At 38.8% G+C, this 25,791-nt stretch overlaps 1 protein-coding gene across 1 annotated transcript in view; it reads left to right on the plus strand.

Moving 5' to 3' along the window:
- The first annotated feature begins 5,022 nt into the window (after positions 1-5,022).
- stxbp5a (syntaxin binding protein 5a (tomosyn)) overlaps positions 5,023-25,791 on the plus strand; it is a 41,516-nt gene continuing 20,747 nt past the window's right edge. Inside the window, exons 1-2 of the mRNA XM_056270816.1 lie at positions 5,023-5,553; positions 8,592-8,689. Of these exons, the coding sequence (XP_056126791.1) occupies positions 5,374-5,553; positions 8,592-8,689 (278 nt within the window). The 5' untranslated portion in view covers positions 5,023-5,373. The remainder of the gene's footprint in view (positions 5,554-8,591; positions 8,690-25,791) is intronic.

The following is a 25,791-nucleotide window of genomic DNA, read 5'->3' on the forward strand; positions in this document are numbered from 1 at the left end:
TTGGAGTCACAGGCATTGCTGTAAACTTGGCCTTCATTAAACAAGGGCAGATGTCCAAGTCAATTACCAGCGACGAACTCTTAAACAGCAGTGGCAAGACTGACGGTTGAGCCATTGTGACCTCTACTTTCTGACCCTCTCTATCTCTCATCAGACATACAGAAACCAAATACAGAGTGAGATAGTTGGCAAACCTTTATAATGGTCTGTTTTCAGATTAAACGTCTGGTAAAAGTCCATTTGCACAAATGATTGTTTTCTCTAGGTGTTTTTTTTTTTGTTGATTTCAAATTATCTTAAATGAGAAATATCTGTCAATTATATCCTGCCAACTAACATTCACATAACATATTCATAACTGTAACTTAAACAATTGAACAAAGTAAAGCCACACTAAGATACATTTAGGCATGAGTGTTTTTTTATTTATTATAAAATACATTTATTTACAATTGCAATTTTTCTTGGCCAAAATAATTTAATATTATGTCATCTTGAATAGAACACGATCTGAGGGTGTTTGAGCTATCTCTCCCGTCTCACTATACCGTTATCCTTTCATCCAGAGCAACAGAGGGAGCTCACGAGAAGAAAACAGGAGTTATGAATTATATGAGTTAACCGGAGTGCATGTTCTTATGACATATGCGGATGCAACAAAGGCACAGGGAAGAGACAGATAAAACATGAAACCAAATAAATACACAATTTTAATTATATATGATTTGTCTACGTCCTTTATGCTGCCTCTGGTATTTTCCATAAACACATGTATTTATTATCACAATGGTTAGCATAAGTAGCCTATAAATATAGTTTTGTCTCGCATGTGGTGATCAGAATCCTCATCGGATCACAAACGGAAGTTATTTCAAATACTTTCTGGTGTCTGAAAGTGAGCTTTGAGCTGATTTTTTTTAAATGTCTTAAATGTTGAAGATAGCTGGTAGCCTCATATAATAACATGGGAAATGAGAAGCATTGTGAACCGTCTCCTGACTCACTCTGCCTTTGTTCATCATGACAACTCCTCAAGCCCAGTTGGCTTGCTTTAGACCAAGGTACAGTGGAACACACTGCTAATCTAAACCCTGTCTGTGAATCAGGCCCAAGAGTGCAAAAAAGACACACTCACTCACAAATATGCACACACACACACACACACACCAGATGAATCAAGTTCTGATCAAGCATTCCTGTTAATTTTGTTACATTTTTATTGAATTTTGATGTTCGAATTAATTAAAATCTAAACTTCGATAATAATTCGTAACATTTATATAGCGCTTTTCTGGGTACTCAAAGCGCTTTACATGGAAGGGGGAATCTCTTCAACCACCACCAATGTGCAGCATCCACCTGGATGATGTGACGGCAGCCATATTGCGCCAGAACGCCCACCACACACCAGCTTACTGGTGGAAAGGAGACAGTGATGAAGCCAATCAGTATATATATGGGGATGATTAGGAGCGTAGACCATGATGGACAGAAGCCAAGGGGCAAATTTGGCCAGGATGCCGGGGTTACAGCCCTGCTCTTTTTCGGATTTTTTAATGACCACGGAGAGTCAGGACCTCGGTTTAACGTCTCATTCAAAGGCCACAGGGTGAGCGCCCCCTGCTGGCCTCACTAACACCTCTTCCAGCAGCAACCTGGCTTTCTCAGGAGGTCTCCCATCCAGGTACTAACCAGACTCAGCCCTGCTTAGCTTCAGTGGGCAACCAGTCTTGGGCTACTGGGTGATATGGCTGCTGATAATAATAATCTTTGATCATTTATAAATATACATCCAAATGTAAAATCTAATAAAAGTAAGTAATTATGTCTGAAAACACTGTTTTCAGTAACTAGGGAATATATAGCACATATTCATAAATACGGCTAGGCATAGTGGCTATGGCGTTACAGATGATTTTTCTTTACATGGAAGGGGGAATCTCTTCAACCACCACCAATGTGCAGCATCCACCTGTATGATGTGACGGCAGCCATATTGCGCCAGAACGCCCACCACACACCAGCTTACTGGTGGAAAGGAGACAGTGATGAGGAGACAGTTTATTTTTTATTTTTTTTATTTTTTTCCACCAGGTGGCACTAATCTACCTCCATTCAATAGATTTTAAGTACTTGTGCTCCATTTTTTACTTAAATACTGCATTAATTAAAAAATAAAACGTTTTTTTTATAATGTAAAAATATTTTATATAGAAATAAATGGTCCATAATTTAGTTACAAATCCCCTCAAAATCCCCTCAAAATAACACATCAGTGCACTGCATTCATTTCATAAAAATGAAATTATTATACGATTAGGTCTCAACACGACTGTGACTCCTAAATGAACAATGCCAGAGCAGAGGGTTGTATAAAGAGCCATTTCAATCTAATTAAATATTTAAAAGCAGATTATAAATTGAAACGAATATTGTCTTTGTCTTAAGACTCTGAATTTCATGCCTGGGAAAAGCATAGAAACAAATAGATTTATGCAAATAGCCATTGGGTCTGTGAAAGCGCTATATAAATGCAGTCCATTTAAAATTCCCTGATATGTCCAGGATTTCCATGATCATTAAGGCACAGTTTAGAGGACAACCATGGGAAGCTTTTTTTTTTGGTAGCCAATATGCCCCTTTTCGTAGCCAATACTTTAAAGGGCACCTATTATGCCCCTTTTCACAAGATGTAAAATAAGTCTATGATGTCCCCAGAGTGTCTATGTGAAGTTTTAGCTCAAAATACCAACAGTTCATTTTTTACAGCATGTTTAAATTGTCACTTTTTTGGGGCTCAAAAAAATGCACCGGTTTAGTGTGTATCCCTTTAAATGCAAATGAGCTGTTGCTGCCGCTTAGGGGGCGGAGCCTCACGAGCTCGCGCTCAGTGTCAGGACAATCTCATCTGATAATATCAAAACAGAAACTCTCAGTAGCGTGTTCATTTCGACCCGGGATCGGATAATAATCCCCACAGAGCCAGATAGTATATGCTGTATGGAAATATAACAGGTATTGTCTAGTTTAATTACGTTTATAACATATTTTTATCTTGCCTTTATCCACTATTAGTACAAGCCTGTTGTAGCAGACCGCGTCCGAATGATCGCAAAAAATACTGTGTTCTGTAAGGGCATATTGCAGGTTAGAGGACCCAACGAGTCAATGTATAGAAAAATAATGTAGGAACTAGATTTTCTTTAAAATATACTTATAAATACGCTACAGAAGCTTCAGGAGTCGTTTTTGTGTGAAAATTTTACTTCCGCATCTGAAAATGGGCGTGGCGGGCGTGACGCAACGGGCGGGAGAGCGGTCGATTCAAACAACAGGAAAACAATGGATAATATTTAAACAATCTGAGTAATTTTGTTTTTCAATTACAAGTTGCCTCTATCTACCTATATCACACTATTTGATGCCATTGGTACAGTATAAGACGATCAATATTCTTGCTTCGGCATCCCACGATGAACTCCATCATATCGCCGGGATGATAATCCTCCTATCTGAAGTGAACGCTACACATGACCGCGTTTTTCGAAGCCGATGCGGAAGAGAAATCCCATCTCTTCACCTGCACAAACCGCACCAGGCACGAAAGATATATAGCACCGTCCTTTTTCTTGTTATGGAAACCTGTGGACTCGATGTCCTGACAGGCGGGAGTTTTTGCAACCTCCACAAACACAATAATTTACCATGACGATGATAAATTGAAATACAAAAACTACCTAAAACACACTGACTCACGGCCGCTCTTACTGAATACCAGCCTACTCTGCACTGAGCCGAGGCTGAAGCTCCCTGGCGTGACGTAAAATGACGCGATGTTGAAAAATATTATTAATTTTGATTTTTTTTTACCTGCTATAGGCTCTATGCACGATCGCTTCCGTGTTTAGTCTCAGCCCGCCCAGTTACATCCGGTGCTGCGTCGCAAGCCGTTTTTGCATTAGGTGGAGATAATGCAAATTACACTCGCTGTTTACAAGAACTTCCAGCGGTTAACATGAATGATGTTAACAATATTGTGAGGCAGTTAGCTGTCACACATAAGAGTAAGAAAGAGAAGGGCATTAAATTATATATTTCGAGCTACATCGACAACTTTGAGGGTGAGTAATCTCTAATATCATGGGAAATCCGACTAGCGAATCAGTTTCTAAAATTGTTGTCTCGTTTCTGAGAAAATGAATTTTATTAAAGTTTGGCCGCTAGTACACTTCGCTATAGAACGCACTATGCGGAGGTAAAGACACTGACTGATTCTACCGGAAATACGTCAGCAGCGTTCGTGCATAGTACATATGTTCATTCTTACATCCAGCCGTATACACTTCGCTATAGAACGCACTATGCGGAGGTAAAGACACTGACTGATTCTACCGGAAATACGTCAGCAGCGTTCGTGCATAGTACATATGTTCATTCTTACATCCACCAACAAAACACCTCAATCGATTTAGAAGACATTCTTGTCTACAGCTTGCTCCGAAACAATCGACTGTGTTTAGCTCACACAGGGCGGGTCTATGCTAATATGGCAGTGTCCATCAACAGTCGTGGGCGGGGCTTGTGCTAAAGTATGTCACATTGCCCATAATCTGAGAAGGCTTGCTCTAAGACAGTGCTTATGATTTATGGGGATAAATCCACTGGGTGGATTTTTATCATTATAGGGTGGTTCTGTACACAGACTGCCAACACACATTTATGTTCAAACTCCATGTAAAAGTGAATTTTGCATTAAGTTGCCCTTTAAGGTACGTGCCTAGAAATTATCCTTCAGAAATAGTAATATCCTGAAAAAAATTCCCCTGTCAAATCCATTTTATAAAAGTGCAGGCAATCTGATGAATTGATATAGCCTATAGGCTATATTATGACATTATGTGATGACTTGGAGAGGCTGGTGCGCTTTCCATCCTGCATCCCTGCGGCTCCAGGTGCAGAGTCCCGCCCCTAATTTCTGCAATGTGACGCTAGGCTCACTCAGTGCTCCACAGTCTTGCCTGGTCACCGGGAAAAGGGGTTTGGAAGGCTGCTTCAGTAGTCATCCAGTCTGCAGTGCGCATGCGCGGCGCTGCAGCGGTGTTTCCGTGTTGAGTGGAGGAGATGAGAAGGGAGAGAGAGAGAGAGAGAGAGAGGATAGAGGGAATTCGAGACGCAGCGGGACGCCGAGTCAGAATATACGGACACCCCACAAACGCTAATAATAAAAAAATATAAATCAACGCTCACAGCTCAAGCCTTTAGCCATGGAGGATACGGTGAAAAACACTTTAAAATGTGAGCTTTAAAGAGAGGTGCTGCAGAAACGAGCGAGAGCGGCTTTTCCCCCTCATCATCCACGGCTGATCTCGACTCATGTGCTCCCGTCCTCCTCCGTCACTCGCACCGGAGCGAAAAATGAAGAAGTTTAATATCCGTAAGGTGCTGGACGGCTTGACGGCCGTGTCGTCCCCTTCTCCATCCCCGCAGCTCGGGGCCAAGGAGAACGAGCTCATCCCGGAGACGCTTCAGTCTGAACACTTCCAGCTCTGCAAGGTGGGGAAGCTTTCAAGTGAATATGTAACGTCACCTAATGTGGCTTTTTCTCTAATAACGCAAGTGCTTTTTCCTCACGCAAGTGCCACTGTTTAACACTTTATCCCCAGACTTATAGAATACAGGTAACGTTTGCCTTTTCTGGTTCGAAGATGTGATGCATCATAACGTTGTAATAGAAATGTTATATATAAATATACATATATATCTTTATGGGAACGTTATGATGTCAGTCGTATTTTTATTTTATTTTCTACAAACCATTAGTGTCCAATATATTTTGGTTGCGCAGCAATGGAATGTGTTATTTTTTTTTTTTTTTTTTTTTTTTTTGTTACATTAAAACGCTCCTACAGCCTGTGTTAGGCTATATGCACATTGTACTGTCCTAGGCTACTCTGCATCCTCAAACCAAGACTAAATTGTTTTTTTTTTTTTTCCACAAGCTGTGCGTGGAAAGAGCTGACTCTGTGTTTGGAAAATGCGCACAAATGCGTAAAATATTCATGCGTGACACAGAGATTATTTTATAACCACACGGCTGCTTTTGCTGTTCATATCTTCCGCTTTTCCCTTTATAGTGTTCTGTGTTAGACATTCTACTTTATTGAAGCGTCCGAATCATGTGTGGTTATAGAATGAAGCTGTGATGTTTGAGTGGAGGGAGGGGGGATAAACAACCCATTTCTTGCATAATCTACTGTGCTGGGATTAACATTTCATTTGCAATGTTGGGGCTTTTTTTAAACCCTTAACCTTTTTTTTATCTTGAATATCTTTTTGAAACCACCACACACACGTTGTGTATCTAAAGAATTTTTTTTTTGCCCATCATAGGTGCCCTAAATGTTGCCTAGGTTGGTTTTGAGACACAGCTAGTGTGTCCACTGTGTCATGAACAGGCCTAGTTGAAGTGTTGCTGAGTTTAGCTGCCCTCTCTGGATTAGATCTGGTAGCACAATGGATGGAGTTAATAGTTCTCAGAGAAACGGGTAATCTGTAGAGGTTTCTCTCTTCTTCTGCAATATTAGATTATGAGCCCACACACGTATGTGTGGAAACTGTAAGAGAATGACAGTATTGCAGATGTGATCGGCACATTGATTTATTTCCGATTCATTTAGTCAACCTTGTTACAGGCAGGTAACCTTGTTATGACAGTAGGTGGCGACTTTGTAGTAAGTGCATTTTGTAGTGAGTCATTGAATCAATCACTCAACCGATTCGTTTAAACACAGTCGTTCACAAACTTATCCTATATTCAAATTTGTGTCTACAGATCTGCTGTGACGCTAAGAAATAACAGTTGAGAGCATAACTGTCATTTTATCCTCCAATTTGTCTACTGCTAGGCAGTTAAGCTAAAGAAAAAGACTACAATATTAATTAAAATAAATTTCCATTCATCGTTTCCAGCAGATAATCACGTTAATTTAGTTAGTTTATAAAGGAGATTTCTCGTTCAGTCCGAACAGCGACTCGTTCATTGAAGGGGGTGTGTTCGTTCACTGGTCCAACCAATGAAACGCTTCTTCACAATCTGCACACAAATCCCATTTGCTAGCGCTGTTGTCAGTCTTTGAAGGCGGAAAAGAGAGAAAAAAAACACAACTTATATGAATCAATGCCGTCTAATGATTATTTAATGGAGTATGTTTTTAAATCAATTTCACATGTAATAATTTCAAGAACAGGGTATTATCTTTAATGATTCTTTTATCCAGGGCTACATTATTTTTAGCGTTCAGCTAAGCGTTCAGTTTTTTAGAAAAAATGGTCATGAACTATATGGATACAGTTGTTTACCACTCTTTAATGAATCATTTGCGATGAGGTTACGTGAGTGCATTCACACTGGTCTTTTTGTCAGGCCTAAATTAAATAGATGTTTATAAACGCTGGATTAGTTTAATATTTAATTTATAATTATTGAAAAGAGAACTGAGAGAGATGGGGAAGGATGGACTGAAGCTTGTTGCTGCTGTACAGCTCGCCGACAGGTACTCGTCCCCGCGTGCGCCACTTACGTAACCCGCTTTAGCCACTAAACAAACATACAGAGACGGAGAGAGGCTGTGTCTCAAAACCTATTCAGCTGCCTGACTAGACGGCATTATAGGTGCGCCTTTGATTCTCAGCAATGCTATCTATGTAGGCACCCCCTAGGATTTAAAACACACACACACAGAGAGAGAAGAGAGAGAGAGAGAGAGAGAGACGCTGACAGCTGTTAAGCAGAGGCCAGTGCTGTAAACCTGTAGCCAACCATTGTTGTTCTCTGGATACAATGCAGCAAGGCCTCTGTTCTCACTGCCTGTTGTTTTTGTCTATCTATAGCACATCAGAGTTGTTCGAGCAATTCAAAGGCCTGGGCATTAAAATAGTTGGAAATATTCAGCTGAAACTGACATTAAATTGATATCGAATTGTCCCTGAAGGGAATTTTGACTCCTTGGTGCTGCACAAATACGCAATGCTTTGTCACTCTCCTTCAAATCATTATATAAATAATACGGTTAGAGCGTAAATAATAATATCATGTAAAACCGGTGTTATTTTAGTATTTTGTACTATTATAGTATTATTTTTATCATTTCAGTTTTTGTTAATTTATGTTTAGTTTTTAGTAAATATTTATGTGCTCTTTTGAAATATATATTTCTATTTAGCTTTCATTTATTTTAGTTGTAGTAATTTTAGTACTTAAATGTTTAATTTCCGTTCAAGTTTTATAAGTTTACGTTTTTTAATATAATATTTTATTTTATCTTTATTTCAATTGCTGAAAATGATTTCTTATAATTTTAGTCTTAGTTACGAGCACCACCAATGTTTGAACATCATGCGCAAAAATAGAGAGATAAATAATTCAAGTAAATACATTGTAAAATATAATTCAAATACCTTCTAAAATACACTATACCATTTTAAATAGTTTAGTTGCAGACTTAAATGTTGAAGTTAATTAGTGGTTATACCACTAAACTTTACATTATGTGCTTTTTAAAACTTTTTTTCTCTTCTGATTTGATCCTCAGACTGTGCGCCATGGCTTCCCCTATCAGCCGTCCTCTATGGCATTCGACCCTGTCCAGAAAATCCTTGCCATCGGGACTCAGAGCGGAGCTTTGCGATTGTATCCTTTTTACAATGGAAATTAAATAGTGTGTGTGCTCTTTTTCAGGTGCACAGTGAACCTGTCAGTAAGTATTTCATTTCTCTATCAGTTGTGTTATCAGGTGTAAGCTGTTACTACTTGTGTGTTATGGATTGTCATTACTAAGCTCATGACAAATTCATTGGGACATAAATGACCCACTGTTAGTTTTGCCTTTCTGAAATGTGACTACATTATGCTGCACCACAACATAACAAGCTTCATGCTTTAAAGTGATGCCAGTTGTTGTGCTTAACCGAGTTGATCCGCTGTCATGGCTTGTCAGTCATAAGTCTTTTGTAAAAGGCTGTTTATTGTTACTGGATTGGGATTTAGGATCAGTAAGGCACATAACATTAGTTCAGTGACTCTCTCATCACCCTCATGATGGAATCCTAGTACATAAAGTCAGTTATTAATTATACTGAACTGAACAAGTCACTAAGGTCTATTCCCACCTCAGAGACTGTAAAGAACTTCCTGTCTAATCAAAATCTCCATTCACACTGTATTCAAATAGATGGCCTTTGATTTTAAAATGAATTTCCACGTTCCCTGATTCATTCGTACACACAGAGGCTTGACATTACTTTTCACAGTCAGTGATGCTCTAATTGAAAATATTTCTTCTGCCGTCACTACAGGATAATTTGCTGTCAGTCAGGTCGGTAGAAGAGCTCGCTTGACATCTCCCTTTGTCAGATGTTGAATGATACTGGTGGAAGTTGATGCATGTGGCGGCTCTTCAGAGAACAGCCTCTTTAGAAACTGATCGTCTTTGCTCTCTGAGGATATCGGTGTTACTTAGCCCCTTTGAGCGACTGTGATCAGATAAATGTTGGCTGCCGTGAGATGAGGGCAAATGAAAATCTCCCTAAGAGACTCCGAATTGTGATTAGTGCAACCGTCCTTTGTTTCTTTTGTCACGTCTCATCCCTAGCTATCGGCAATGCAAAAGGAATCTCGGGATTCAGCTGAATGCATTGGTATGAATGAAGTCTTACCTTTGATTTTGTGAACAACTTTGGTTACTGTTTTGCCATACTAAACTACAGAGTATCTGAGTTAGTTGACAAATCTTGGCCTGACTAGCAAAACTGTGACTGATTTAGGAAATGCTGATATTTCTGGTCAGATATGGTACAAATTGTATTTGCAATGTGATCTCATTCATATTTGTAAATATTTCTTTGTAAATGTGTACATGTATATTTTCACTTGTTTGGATAGACACTGAAACTGCACAAACAGTTTCCAGATTGTAAAGCCATGTAGGTACACTGCTGTTAAAATGTTTTCGTTTTATTTTTATTTTTAATTAATACATTTATTCAGCAAGGACAAGGGGTTAAACGGATCGTAGTTGATCAGCTATCCGTACGGACCAGGCCCCACAGTTCGGCATGCATGTGATTCGCGAATTAATTGCAAAGTTAAACCATCATTGTGAAAGTTTATGATTTGCACGTGTTTTGTCTTGCCAATTTACACATTCAAGTGATTTTTAAACCATTCCAGCGCAAGAAGAGGCAAAAGAGAATTTACAGAGAGGTGCGCCAACACCTAATTGATTCCTCTTTCGCATCTCCTTGCACTTGAACACACACATACACACAAAATTATTTCAAAATATCTGTCTCAGCAAGTATTCTCATGAACACAATGGGTTATGTTGATTTACAGAGAGATGCGTTTCAGGCAGTGCACCAACACCTAATTGATTCCTCTTGAGTTTTCTTATCTGTTGAACCACTAGCAAGGATGATAAATTGATCAAGTGTCAGAAGACTTTTACATGGTTACAAACAATTTCTGTTTCAAATAAATGTTATTTTGAGATTTCTATATTTATCAAAAAATTCTGGAAAATATATATCACAGTTTCCACCAAAATATTAAGCAGCACAACTGTTTTCAGCATTGATAATATGAAGCATCAGCATACACAAATCAGCTAATTAAAATGAATTCTGAAGGATCATGTGACACTAAAGACTGGATTGTTGGTTGCTGAAAATTCAGCTTTGCCATAACAGGAATAAATTATATTTTTTAAATATATTAAAATAGAAAACAGATATTTTAATCGTTTATAATTTCAATTACAATTACAATTACAATTGAATAGTTTGATTAAATAAATCCAGACGTGAGCAAAAGAAGCTTCTTTAATTTGAATAAAATCAACCTATAAAAAAAATAAAAATAAAAAAGTTTTCGATTTTTCTTACATTTTAATCTCTGATCAAATGTGTGAAATTGTAAATGTGCTAGAAGCACAATTAAGGTATGAATGAATACCAGTGAGATCACATTGGTATTTGTAGCTCATGCTACGGTGTGTATTTGTTACTGCGTAGCACTGTTCAGATCTGTTTTGCAGTTGTGTAAACTTCTCCCCAGTTGAGAATGACTGAAAGTGGCAGATCAAGAGACCAGAATGGCAGAATCCTGGCAAAATCATCCAGAAGATTAGAGCAGTGGGAAGGAGAGGAGAGTCTTCAGTCTCAGGCCAGCGGGCAAATGCGCTGCGATCCCAAAAGCGTTCTGCTTCCCACAGCTCGCTTCAGACTGCAGAAAGTGACATGACAGTCAGATGTTAAAAAAGACCAGAGACAGAGAGAGAATGTACTTTTCATGCTCTTGCAGTAAAAGTGGAGTGTGTAATTTCTGCGGCACCAAACAAAACACTCCCACTGTCACCCATTGGTCATCTAAACATATAGTCCCACCCCTAAACTCACACCATTGGTCAAGCCAATGTTTTGATACTGCCACAGATTTTGTTACACACTTCTGCTTTAAACAACCTTTCATAGGCTATGAAAAGCCATATATTGTTATTAGTGGTCTGACATTTGAATAATTAAATTGCGGGTGGTGAAGCGGTGGTTATTGTGTAGCAGAGAGTTTTAGGTGGTCCCTGTCCTTTGCGAATTGTATTTTCAAGCACAGTGGAGAGAATGGCAGGCTCATAACTCAACTAGCCTCGTGGGCCCCAAGACTTTGCAACTTGCATGCAGATCTATTGATCAACCTTTCCCACACACACACACACACTCGCACACATACTCACACAGACATGCACAAAGTGGTGTGATGACCTTATGGTAGAGCAGATACATTTTAAATAGTCTCCTGAGTAATTTATTTACACTTCCTTGGCTGCAGTAGACATTGAGATTGTTGGTTGTTATGCACAAATATGTCTCCAACACTGATTGCTGACAGTCATAATCACTGTAATTTAGAATATAACCCACTATGAGTCTGATCATTTTATTCACAATGATCATCTCTTCAAATTTAATGAAGGGTATGTATTTCTAAGGAAGACGTATGTCACAATGTTCAAGCCTCTTCCCTATTATACTGTAGGTTGCAGATTATTGAAGAGATCACGTTTAGGGATTGTAATGAACACATTTGAATAAAATATCATACAAATATAGGAAGGCTGTGTCTGAAACCTTGCAGCTTCGCCACCCAATCTGACAGTATTTTTATATGAAGATACCTTATCTCATCATAATATCACATCTAATGATGTAGAACAAATTCAAGTGACATAACCAAGCCAATATTTAAAGACTAAAACACTTATTTCTCTTTAGAAATGAAGTCATAAGTTGACCATTGAATGCTGGCATTTTGTTACATAGGATCTGCATCTGCATACTATAAAAGCCCATTTCTATCTTAGAGTAAAAAAGGTCAAATAAGAAACATATTTGTGACATATTAAGTCACAATTATGAGTAATAAATGTTCATTTTTTTTATAGAAAATGTGCCACCATAGGAATAAGTTACATTTTAAAATATATTAAAGTAGAAAAGTTATTTAAAATTGTAATAATATTTTAGATATAAATGCAACATTGGTGAACATAAGAGACTTGCTGAATGGAAACAGCATTTTTCAGCTTATGGACACTGCTGGAAAATGGATATCGTCTTCACATCAGCTTCAAATGAACCTCATCTTGTATCTAATGACCAATAGTGGTGATGGTAAACTTGCTGAGAATGGTGGAACTGGTGAGATTTATTAAAGATGTGTCCCATAGTATGATTCAACTTGAAATATGAAATATACTAGCTGCGACATGGCTGTGATGGTTATTTATGTGCGTTAGGGCTTGTGACTTGTTTTACTTTGTGTGTCTGGGATGTAGAGCTGAGCCTAACACACACACACACACGCACACACACACACACACACACACACACACACACACACACACACACACACACACACACACACACACACACACACACACACACACACACACAGACATTGCCTGAGGATGCCTATGCCACTTCTTACGTAATCCACAGGAGCGAGGCTCATCATCTGGAGAGCTTGGCAGCAGTGTGTGTGTGTGTGTGTGTGTGTGTGTGTGTGTGCACGTTTGTGTGCTGTGATCGGCTCAAGCAAAGGAGTTTAAGTCTGTCCTCTCTGCCATAATGGCACAGCAGCGGCCGCCTATGATTGAGTGTGTGACTGTATAACTTACGGTACTCTGTAGCTGCAGAAAGGGCCACCAATACAGACCTAAACAAATCTGATCAGATTCACCAGGCACTCAAACCTCACTGCATTAGGTATATAACGGTACAAGGAAGAACACAGTACCTGGTGCTTTTTGAAGAAATTATTTTATTTTATTTTATTTTTGCACAATAACCATATTAGGAATGTGCAAAAATAGATATAGAGTTAGAGTAGCTAGTAACTGTTTAGGTTAGTCCTGCAAAATTTTGCAGGTTGCGGTCTTTTATGTTGACCAGACATCATGAGACAGGTTTCTTAAAACCTAGATGGAGTGCAACAGAACTGCATCCAGAGGTTTTGAGATGGATTTTTGAAAGTTTAAATAAGTTTTTGACTTGACAAATCGTCTTAATGCGACTCCCATAGCGAGAGACATGCACTTGTATTCTGACAGTAATTGTCTTGAAATTTATTGTTGAACTCAGGGAATCTGTTGGATGTGTCTACGGTGTTTTAAATGGGATGCATTTAGTGACGCAAGTACTCAGAGAGGGTTTTAGCATGTTGACAGTAACAGTTACCTTTAGATTTTCAGCATGGCATGCTGTCAGCATGCTAAAAGCCCTCTCTAAGAAGTAGCATCTTTGATTTTTTTTTCCCCTTTAAAGCACCTATTGCCAGTTTTATATTTTTATGTGACTTTTATATAATATTTTATTGTATTTGCTCTCTCACAAACTCCTCAGCCATTCTTCAGTGATTTTAGGGGACAGTGTGCCGGTTCTGCATTGTTTCGGGACATTGTTTCAAGTTGACTTCTCCAGAGTCCAGCCCAACCTAATTATACCCTCACTCAGCTCTCAAGGTCCTCACATCACTATAATGCTAAACCCGCATTAATCCGGCATTTCTGCATCTCAACGTGGCCTGTCTGGGTTAGGTTCACTTCAGTTCACCCCATCATTGCCCTGGGAATTTCAAGTCTATCAGCTCATTTTTATGCGAACCTCTTCAAAAAAAGCTCCCACAATACTTGTGCTTTTTATTTCTTGTGCAGTAGAAACTGAATTGGCTCATATGAAATGCTCCTCTTTCATTGCGCTTATCTAATATCGCAGTCCGATCCTCACAGCCCCCCCCCCCCCCCCCCAAAAAAAAAGCTTACCTTTGCTGGTACCTGCTGACGTTGGCAGAGATGCTATTAAATAATATACTGTAAATTACCTTCATGGTACAGTCTAGGAGTGTCGGCCCATCTGACGGGATGCAGAACAAAAAGAAGGGCTGAGCTGGAGCAGACTGACACCCTCATGTAAGGGCACTTGTGAGTCACCACTTTGAAGGAAAGGGTAATGGAAAAGTTGCAGAATGATTCAATATTGTCTTCACTTTCAGAAAATAATGCCGTTGTTTGTGATGTCTCTCAAAGTTCAGACACAATCTCTTTCCTTTAAGTCAACAAGACAATAACAAATAGCACAATAGCAAATTGCTGAGACCTGACATCAGTTTAGATAGATAAACAGTGTAGAGCGTTCACAAATAGCCAAATATTCAGGTCTTGTCCATTGCTTCTGAAGTTCCTCTGTCTGTTTTGCACCTGCTTGCTCCTGTCTTCCTTCCATTCGCCGTCTGTTTCTCTCCTTTCTGTGTCTTTACCTCTCCCCCCCCCCCCCCCCCCATCACTGCAGTGCATTTTTGTTTCTGTCTGTGCTAAGTGGTTGCTATGCAGTTTAGAAAGTGCGGTGCAGTTTATGGGATGCAGTTGCCAGGCGAGACAGTCTCCCATTCTCTCATTGTAAACTTGGCAGAATTGTGAGTCTCTGGTGTCTTTGAGGTCATCTACCTGCTCTGTAATTACACACAAAAGGCACACATTGCGCTTCATTGGCTCTTTGGCAAAGGCAAATGTATTCCAACACTCAAATGCACACACAAGCTCAGCATTTCGTTTTTAGTGCGATAGACGCATGCAAAGAAGTGGCGTCCGCCCGTCAGTCAGTCACAACACATGCGATCACACACCCCGGCTTACACTTCATCACACTAACGAGGCTTCGCCGAGCTGTCTGTCAGCTGATCTCTCTCGCCATCAAAGTCTGTCTTTGGCTCATTGATCTGTTTCATCACTTCAAAGAGACTTCCATTCCCAGAGAACCCCCCCACCCCAGACCCTTTCCTCTTCCTGTTCACCCCTCCATCACTCTGTTCTCCAAGCCCCTTCAGCCAAGCTTATCCCCTGTCAAACGCAAACACACACAGACACACACACACTTTTGGTCTGATTGGTTATTTTGTGTCTGGATCACAGCAAGTGTGTAAGTGTCATGTAAGGATCATGTTTGCATAACTTCAGAAAATCATTGAAAGTGTTTGTTATTTTATCTGATAAAGTAGAAATGCATATTAAATTATTAAAATCATGTTAATTAGTTACTTGTAAGTTATCATACCATATAGTGAAAAATTATATTAGATTTAATAGGACAATACATGTAATTTATTGAAAATAATATAGGCTTTTGAAAGTAAAAGCATTAATTACCATGTTTTTTACTGTGAACATCTTTAACCAGTGTATTTTTAAGGTGAAATATTGTTAAAGTTGTTTTTCGCAATACATATGGTTTCAAAGCAGCTTTACAGAAAATGCATGCGTTTACGTTACAATTTAGAGTGATCTGTTATCAGAGGTGACTGTGTTAATGTAATAATACAAATCACGCAGTTACTGTAGGTAGCTAACATCATGTATTCATTTTAGGCAGAAGCAATGAGCTCATTAAAGTAATTATTACAAGTTGTGAACATAATGGTTTCTAAGGAAAAATGTGTAATTTAAAAATGTAAAAATGCTTGAAACAACATCACCATGTTTTTCAGAGTGAATTTCTGGAAACAGCTGCCGCCATTTTTTTACCATACATTTTTGGATAAGGTACTGTGCACGGCTTCTGACTCATTTGCAGTTTGTCGTTTAGTGTTATGCTGACAGATTGCCGCCGGCTAGTTGCCAGGACAGCCCCACCTTTGAGAAAACGAGGGCTAATTGTCCTGCTGTTGGTTTAGCAGCTGGACTGTGATCCTTGAAACCCCATCAGCAGTCGTGGGATTCGATGCACGTAACACCCATGAGATGGCCTTTGATCATTAAGTACTACCATCCAAGCCCCTGAATGGACCTCATGGCAAGAGTGGCTTTCATCCAAACACACACTGTACTGGATTGTGCAGTAGCAGGTGTGACCTTGACAGGGAGGTAGTGTGGGTGTGCAGGTCAAACCACTCTGTATTTTTCTCTCTTTCTGCATTCATGCTTTCCTGTGGGCTGAGAACCGCTCACATCAAGCTCTAACAACAGAAATATCCTTCTCTTTCATGCTCTCTTTCGATGCCTGTTCCTCCCATCATTGTTTTATTATTTCTGGTATTTCTTTCTCTCTTTTTCTTTATATTAGCTTTTCATTCCGTTACTCAGCAAAAGGGTCTTCAGTCAGCGTCATTGGGCTTTTGGATTTTCATCTTTAATCATGCCCTTAACTGTGTTTCACTCCCTCCTGCCTCAGGAATTATAAGTTAGGATATTCACATAAAAACAAGAAAGGAAAAGGGGGGAAAAAACCATAATCCTGAGTTTGTTCAGCAGCGATTTCTGAAAAGGGAAAGCGAGTGCATACAGCTCACTGGAAGTTTATGACCTTATTCCTCAAATATGTGTCAGTATTTAGAAAAATCTCTGTGCTATCAGAGCGAGTCATTTTCAATATGATCTGGGACCTCAACAATCATTTCCCTGCTTCTTGGGATTTGTCACTCATATCCTAGTGGTTCTGCTCCAGATGTCTAATTGGATTTTTCTTTTACTTCGTCGTCTTTCTGGATGTCGGTAGTATAGGTTAGCATTGGTTTATAGGTACTGAGATAAATCTGTACAGGAGCATATCACATGTTAGGGTGTTGGTGATCCTATTATTTGCTTAAAGTTCCCCTGTAGTCAATAATTGTATCCCTTAAAACTCACCTTTGATCAACAAAATTACATATATATATATATAAAAAAAAAAGATTCATGCCTTAAAATAGCTTGAATGTAACTCTACCACCCTTTGTATTTTTTTTGTTGTTGTATTTTTTGTATTTATTTTCACAATAGAACTCATTGCATTTGTTGCTTCCCTTGCTTCATTTAGTATACGCGGAGCCATGAATATACAAGTGAGCCCCACCTCCACTCACTCACACCAGCTCAGAGATCCACTCGCTCAACTTTGAACAACTTAGAACATCAGTGGAGAAAGGCATATATATTTCATCATAACACCGTAATATACTTCATATACATAATTCACCCGCTATATTGCTAAATGTACCCGATTTTTCATATCAACAGAAAAATATGCCAGAACCTGGCTTGTCTTGAGACTCCCCTGCTTTGCAGCATAGTATTTCTAAAGTCCACCTGCACGTTGACGTGATTGGTTACTAGGTCGTTTGTGACGTAAAAAACACCCGCGATTTCAAACCGCGTTTTTGAGACTGTATTTTTTTCACTGCAGTTTTAAAGAGAAAATACTCAGCAATGGTGTTGACTAATGAATTTTCACATAGTTTGTCTTATAGCATATTAAAAACACAACGTAGATATATAAACAATATTAATGGACCTATCATTTTTTGGACCCAGGGGTGTCTGTAAACAGTTTTTACTGTGGCATGAGCCTCAGTGAAATACTGCTCTGCACTGGTAAAATATAACTGATAAATTCTTGTCTGACAATGGAGATTACTGTATAATGACCAGATAAGTTTTCCTGATAGTATTTCTGTCAACTGTTTAGAATGCCAGATTCACAAATAATTCACTCTGTGAATCTAATCGGTAAAACAGGTTTGCAAAAGGTCTAAAATGGTTTATGATTCAGTTTTATTCATCCATACAGTTCAATCACAGGCTGAATCATTTCCAGTGGTTTCTCACACTAAAATATTAGCAAGATACTTTATAATACAAAAAACAATCCATTGTAGGAAACTGGCAAATGTCTTCATTTGTCGGCAATGATGCAGCTCTTTATTGTAAATACCTTTTGTCCTGCAGATATATCCTTTATATCCATATATCCAGTATAAAAAAAGAGGTCCCGAGTCCCACGGAGAAGCTCAGGGAAGAAGGAGGCGGGAAACGGCAAACAATCAAGATAAAGTTTAATCATAAGATAAACAAACAACAAAATGAAAGTAAAGTGGCAGCCCCACATGGGCGACTGCTGCATGTAAACATAATAAAACGCATCATAATTGTCCCAGGCCTGGTCCTTTCTTGTCCTTCACTGTCATCACTCTTTCTGTCACTTTTATCCTTCCGGAGCTCCTCCGTGGGACTCGAGACGGGGTGACGCTTATTAGATGGGGGGGAGTAGATGGGGGGGCACTTTGGTTCTAATGAAAGTTTAGAAACGCCCCTGTTTGGACTCAAAAGCATTTCTATTGGCGTTTTTGAACTTGAGTAAAAATTATTTTAATTATGCAATATTATTAATGTTTTTGAAACTTTATGTTACATTATTTTATATAACCAACTTGAACCCGTTGTGAAATCTATGAATGGAAATATTTTGCCCTCATGCGAAATTCCCTATTACATGGATGCCTATTGAAATGACTGGATTTCACCCGCGAAAGTATGCTGAAAAATAGTAAATGTGACCACACCTTAACTGGTTAGTCTGCTAGCTTAGCATACTACAAACTGGACACTACCGGACACTACCGATATGGATTTGTATTATTTGATGTTTGTAGTTACTACAGGCTATTTTGATTATCTAGAAGAAGATATCATAGCATGATGCGTTTTTTAAAACAGCTTTCTTTTGGGCTCCTTTAAGGATAGTATTCTGCTGATGTGTAAAATCTTACTAGATATCCCCCCTATGCTCTAGCATGGCGTTAGGAATCAATGATATTTTTGTAAGATCTTCATCTTTTTCAAACTGCAAAGAAGACACAGGAGCTGTAGCAGTTTATTTATTGCTGAATCGCTGTATTAATTCACAATTGCATAATTTCTTTCTGTATCACACACTTTGAATCCCCAGCGCTAACTTGCTTTACACTTGCTGTAGCCCACTAGATGTATACTTGACAGAAAATCTAGAAAGATGAACAGAAAAAACTAAATAAAAAGAAAAGATTTGCCCAAATAACATAATTGGCTCCAACAGCTATTCTATTTTACCACCAGTATAAATGCTTCTGCATGTATTGCATAATTGTGACAGACTGATATCTATTGCTACAAACTACAGCTAGGATGTGATTTTGATCTGTTGTGTTGTTAGTCTCACAGAAGTACACAGCGCAATCAGTGCAATACCATAACTCCCTTCCCCCACGTCACACAAACACACACACACACACACATGCGCGCATTATAGACTAGTGACTGTGATGTTAATTCCTGACCTATGCTGAGAGCACTGCTCTACTGCTGTCATGACATCATACAGAGACCCTATAGAGAGAGAGAGAGAGAGAGATGTACACGTGTAATGTGTGGCATGATGAGTCACCATTTTCTTAATGCTCACTGAGGCACACGGCTGGCATATCTCGCTCAAATTTGCGCTTACATGCACATTCATGCTGAACCTGTGTGATTCGGGATGCTTATGGCCACAGGGATGTTTGTGTGTTTACGTCTGATTAGTTCGGCATGCCGATTAGGCTGTGATGTCAAATGTACATGGAAGATTTAGATGGAAGATGGAAAGAGTGAAATTATTGAATAGAGACAGAAGGGCAGTTATTTCAGTATTCAGAATCTTGTCACTTGTGATAGAAAGTGTGATGTGGGTGGCATTGTGTGTGTGTGTCACAGTTTAAACAGGGTTTCTGGTCCAAGTGTTGCTTTTTCTGCAACCTCCTACATGCTGCTTCTTTGGCCATGTTTGGCGAACAGCGGACTCCTATGACAGGGCAAACACCCACACAAACAGACACACATAAACAAGGGCCAGCTCAACTGAACAGTTGTTTAAAGGGGCTATATGTAAGAATTTTCATGTATTAATCACTTTTTTATTGCCAATGTGTGAACCGCTTGTAATGAAACTTAAAAAATGAAACCTTCCCTGGCTTCCTAGGTTGTCCAAGAAAGACTGTAGACTGATTTTTATGTGAAGGACTTGGGATGTTTTTGCCGGGAAAATCAAAAGGATGTCATCCATCCATCCATCCATCCATCCATCCATCCATCCATCCATCCATCCATCCATCCATCCATCCATCCATCCATCCATCCATCCATCCATCCATCCATCCATCCATCCATCCATCCATCCATCCATCCATCCATCCATCCATCCATCCATCCATCCATCCATCCATCCATCCATCCATCCATCCATCCATCCATCCATCCATCCATCCATCCATCCACCCACCCACACACACACACACACACACACACACACACACACACACACACACACACACACACACACACACACACACACACACACACACACACACACACACACACACACACACACACACACACACACACACACACACCACATATCTGGAAATGTATTCTGTAGTATTAAATATTTGAACTCGTTTTCATAGAATTGCTTTGTGTGCTCAGATCTCATTGTCCCCATTAGACGTACTTTCACCCGTGCGCAGACACACCAAGAGAACACAGGAGTCTTCCTGTTAGTCTCTTCTGGCCTTTTACTCTATTACACAGTTGCTGCAGAACCATACATTTTTAATGCACTTCCCAAAGTTGCACACTGTGCTCAATGAGTATGTGTGTTTGAACAAAAGCTGAATCTCAACCTTATGCCCTCTATATTGATGAGTTAATGGTGCAGGTGAGTGTGAAAGCTTTGCGAGTAAATGCTGCTTTTATAAACACTGTAAAATCAGAGTGAGCAGAATTTTGTAATACTGTTTGTGAAGGCTACCGTGTCAGCTTCCTTTATTAGAAAACTCTAGGATATTTACATAATGTCAGGGTGATTAAAAAAATATTAAGTGGCATCTAAATATCTGAGACTAAAAGTGAAATTGCTTTATTTTTAAAATAAAGAAAAGTATTTGGTTAAAATCGGATGATCATGTTTTCTGATATAATTTGAGAATGTTACACAGCATCTTGAGCTTCATTTCAGTAGTGACCTAGAAATAGAGAATTGTTAGTATTTCTTATGCAGGTTATGCCGTAATGTTTCTCTGTTTTCAGTTTTCTTTTTTCTTTTTTATCCTGCAACTTCAGGTTTGGTTTGAATTAGATTTTGAATCACAGGATTTCAATGTGGTCTCAGAGGTCTGAACTGCACCATATGTTTGTGCAAGTCTTTGTTCACTGTGCCATGGTTTATTGGACGTAATTTGTGTTTGTGTGTGTGTGTGTGTGTGATTTTAACAGTGGTAGATGCCTTCCTGAATCATTAAAAAGATTCCAGATTCTCTCTATCTGATTCTAACTTTGTTTCCTGTGGGTGTAGTAAACAGCTGTGTTTTGTATCGCCAATCAAACTGTCACGCTGAGGTTTATGAACAAAGCCTGAAGGAGCTTTGGGAAGGCAGAGCACTGAAGGGGTGTGGCGCTGCTTTTAAAGCCAGGAGACACATTGCTCTGGAGATCAGCGACTGTATATGTGTGTGTCTCAGATGTCTCCAAGTCAAAAAGCTGATATCCTTGGAGGACATGCATTGAGGATGAAGGTCAGAGCTTTTAACGGGGGACATGCTACACATGTTTTCAAGAGAACAGAATGAATGTATAGCAGGATGAAGTGACAGCATGCAATGAAGAGAGAGATAATGAGAAAAAAAGGGAAAAGAATTAGAAGCAGAGGAGGCTGGTGGGGGTTGTGCACCCATCTCTCTCTTCTTCTCTCATTCTCTAGCCCGTCAGCTTTAGCTCAAGGCTCTTGTGACATCTTCCACAACACAACAGCATTTGCATAATACTCACATCCACGCAGACTGGGATATCAGACAGAGAGATTGGAAGGTTTTCATTGATGCCAAAGCTGGATCCAGTCAGTCAGATGGGGACAGAATTCAGACTGTCTGACCGTTTAGGATTCAACATGTACAATCAGGGCTTAACAATAAGGATGACCCACTGGCCCTTTTGGGCCAATGCTGCCTCTTTTTATATTCATTGATCTTGTACGTCCATTTTTATGCCTTGCAAACCTAAACATTTGCAAATTCTCCTTATTTTATTATATTATCAAGGTGACTAACCGATTCTGTATAAAAATGACTTGTGATAATCTTGAAATCCACAGAATGTTTTGAAAACCACAAACCAGTCAAACATGTTTTGCATAGTTTTCCATAAAAGTTTGCCACTTTCTTAAAAAGTGGAGTAACATTGTAGCTGTATAGTTTATCATTTATGAAGTTGTAAATATAGCTGATTAATCTCCAGCTTGTTGCAGTTTTTCTTTTTTAAACATCTTAAGTAAATACACATTTTATAAAGAAAACTGAAAAATATAAATATTTCTAGCAAATATAAAAATACACATTAATAAAAATAGCCAGTAAAAAATGTTTTCGCTGAAAAAACCCTTATTGTTATGCCCTGATAATGTATGTCAATGCAAATTCCTTTTCAAGGAAAGTCAGTTCACCTGACTACCATATTTGCAACATATCCCCAACTATATCTATTTTAATGGGGAAATACTACAATCTCAAAAACTGCTGGCCAAAATCAGTTTAAATAACACATTTTAAATCAGCAATAGAATGAACTCATTAATGTTGTTTTTTAGGCTAAAATAGCATTAAAAACAAAATTCAGGTATGACATCTGCAATGGCAAGATGACTTTACCAATTGGTGGTTGGCTCTTTTATTTAGAAGGCAAGACTTGCATTACTAGAGCCATGCTGGACTGGAGGCACCATTTTACTCATTGCAGTTTCTTTCATTTATAAGTAATACAAGTGCACCAACTTGGTATACAGTATATACTGTTCTTATGAAGAGGATTATTAGTCCATCCTCCATTCATCCAGCTTGCATCCATCCATCCATCCATAAATAATGGCATGGGAGCCAAATGTCACAGTAAACTTCCATACTTCAATCTGGGCCCGTATTCATAAAGATTCTAAGAATCCTCTCAGAAAACTCTTAATTTAGCTTAAAAACTTTTATGTAGCACTCTTTGCTTAAGAGCGATTAGGGACCGATCTGAGAGCAACTGAGTAAGGATAAGACAACAACCTTCATCTTAGTGAGGACTAAGGCGGGGTTGACCCCGTTGCTATGTATGACACAATCTTTTGAAGACTGTGATTGGTTGGTTGTCCAAGAAGGAAAAAAAGAGTGATTTTAAGTATAGGGTCTATTCTAAGCCTTCACTTTGAAATTACATGCGTAATTTTTCTTATTTGACCATTCTACACACACACACACACACACACACACACACACACACACACACACACACACACACACACACACACACACACACACACACACACACACACACACATTATATTCTGTATGTGTATATAAATATATTTTTTTTATTTACCATGCTGTTAATTTCCTGTAAGGTATTTGATTGGCTTAGAATGATAAAAATTTTTCCACTCTTTCCAATTACACTGATTGCTGGCATGTCTATTTAAGTGGTGGTTTGAATGTTGGTTTTAATGCAACAAATTTGGAATCAAAACCAAGAAGGACGAGAAAGCCTGACTGGACAGAGGGACAGTGTTTACTGTTAGCCCAGTTAGTGGATGAACACAAGGCCATCCTTAAAGGAAAATTCGGGCCGGGTGTCAATCTATAGCGTCTTATTAACTCACTGTCATCCATTGTCTGCAACACATTTCTTCTCCCTCTTCGTCTTTCTGCCATTTTCTCCTCTGCTAAAGAAACTCTTAAGCCTCTTAAAAGTCCTCGTCCGTCCTCCTAACAATTTTGACCTTAAGACCTCTTTTAAGGGTTAAGATACTTTCTGAATTACTTTTTTCTTTACTAGGATTTTTTCTTTAATTTTAAGAGTAAACGCCCACATTTCTAAGAATTTTCTTAGAATTTTGTCACTAGGAGCTACTCTTTGCATTAAGATTCTTCATGAATACGGGCCCAGGTGTTTTTTGCAAATTCTTCTTATGTACTGTATGTCCGCAAGTAAATGTTATCTAGCTCTCTTGCATAGTCAAGTCAAGTCAAATATATTTATATAGCGCTTTTCACAATACAGATTGTATCAAAGCTGCTTCACAGTATCAATCAAAACAACTTAACAGTGTTTGTTTATTACTGAAAAAAGACATCCAAGTTTGGTAGAGCTGATCAGTGGTATGATGGGTCATTTAATTTGAATATCATAGATGAGACCTTGTAGATTGTAGAAATTGCGAGTGACTTGTGAAAGTTTTGGAAGAAGCACCAGTTAGAATTGGCGGTAACTCTTTACTTGAAGGGGTGTGCATAAGACTGACATGACACCTTCATAACCATGACATGACATATGTCATGAATATGAAGTAGGGTTTATGCATGTTTATGACAACTGTCAATAAGTGTCTTTTGCTCAATAATGACATTTTGAATGCAAATATGACATTGTCTTTGTTATGACATCTTGACATAAACCATAACATCATAACCTGTCAGTGTATTTGTCATGACAACTTGACATTAAATTAAATTAAACTGTCATGTGGTTGGTTTTGACACTGGCTGTCATGAGGCCATTATAACTGTGTCATGAATATGTTTCGTGACCTCAACTACAGTGGTACAAATTTAATTTGTCATTAAAAAGTTATAATGGCTTCATGACAGCCAATGTCAAAACCAGCCACCTGACAGTTTAATGTAATGTTAACCAATAAAGCTAAGTGGTTTCTTAAGTTTGATAATTAATCTGCTATGTCATGTTTATGACAGGTTGTGTTGTCTTAGTAATGTCAAGTTGTCATGACAAAGACACTGACAGGTTATGATGTATTTGTTTATGTCAAGGTGTCATAACAAAGACATCTCAAACAATGTCATATTTGCATTATAAATGTCATAACTGAGCGAATGACACTTAATGACAGTTGTCATAAACATGCATACAACTTCCTTCATATTCATAACATGTGTCATATCATGATTATGAAGGTGTCATGTTAGTCTTATGCACACCCCTTCAAGTAAAGTGTTACCGAATTGGCTTAAAACTAAACTATTCAGTGTCTTCTTCCTTATCTGTCTTTATGTCTTCTATGTATATACACTGCTGCTTAGTGTTACTCCTCGTCTTATTTTCCCTTGCTCATCTCATTCATCTCCATTAGTCTTTCAAGTGTTGTGCGTATGGGGTGTTAGTAGACCACCAATGTGGACTGAAGGAGATGGTAATGATATTATTCACAGCGGTGTCCATATGTTCCGCCCCACGTACTCTCTGATGCAGACGCGCCGTCTAATGCGATATGGCAGGAGGACGAGCACTGTAAAGGTCAAGACAATCAGGAGACTGTCATTCACGGTAATTTGCGTTGGCTGAAATGCCATATAAGTGGTGTGTGAGGGTATCGTAT

Source organism: Rhinichthys klamathensis, unplaced genomic scaffold, assembly GCF_029890125.1.
Source record: "Rhinichthys klamathensis goyatoka isolate OS25496 unplaced genomic scaffold, OSU_Roscu_1.1 h1tg000308l_1, whole genome shotgun sequence".
Lineage (NCBI taxonomy): Eukaryota > Metazoa > Chordata > Actinopteri > Cypriniformes > Leuciscidae > Rhinichthys > Rhinichthys klamathensis.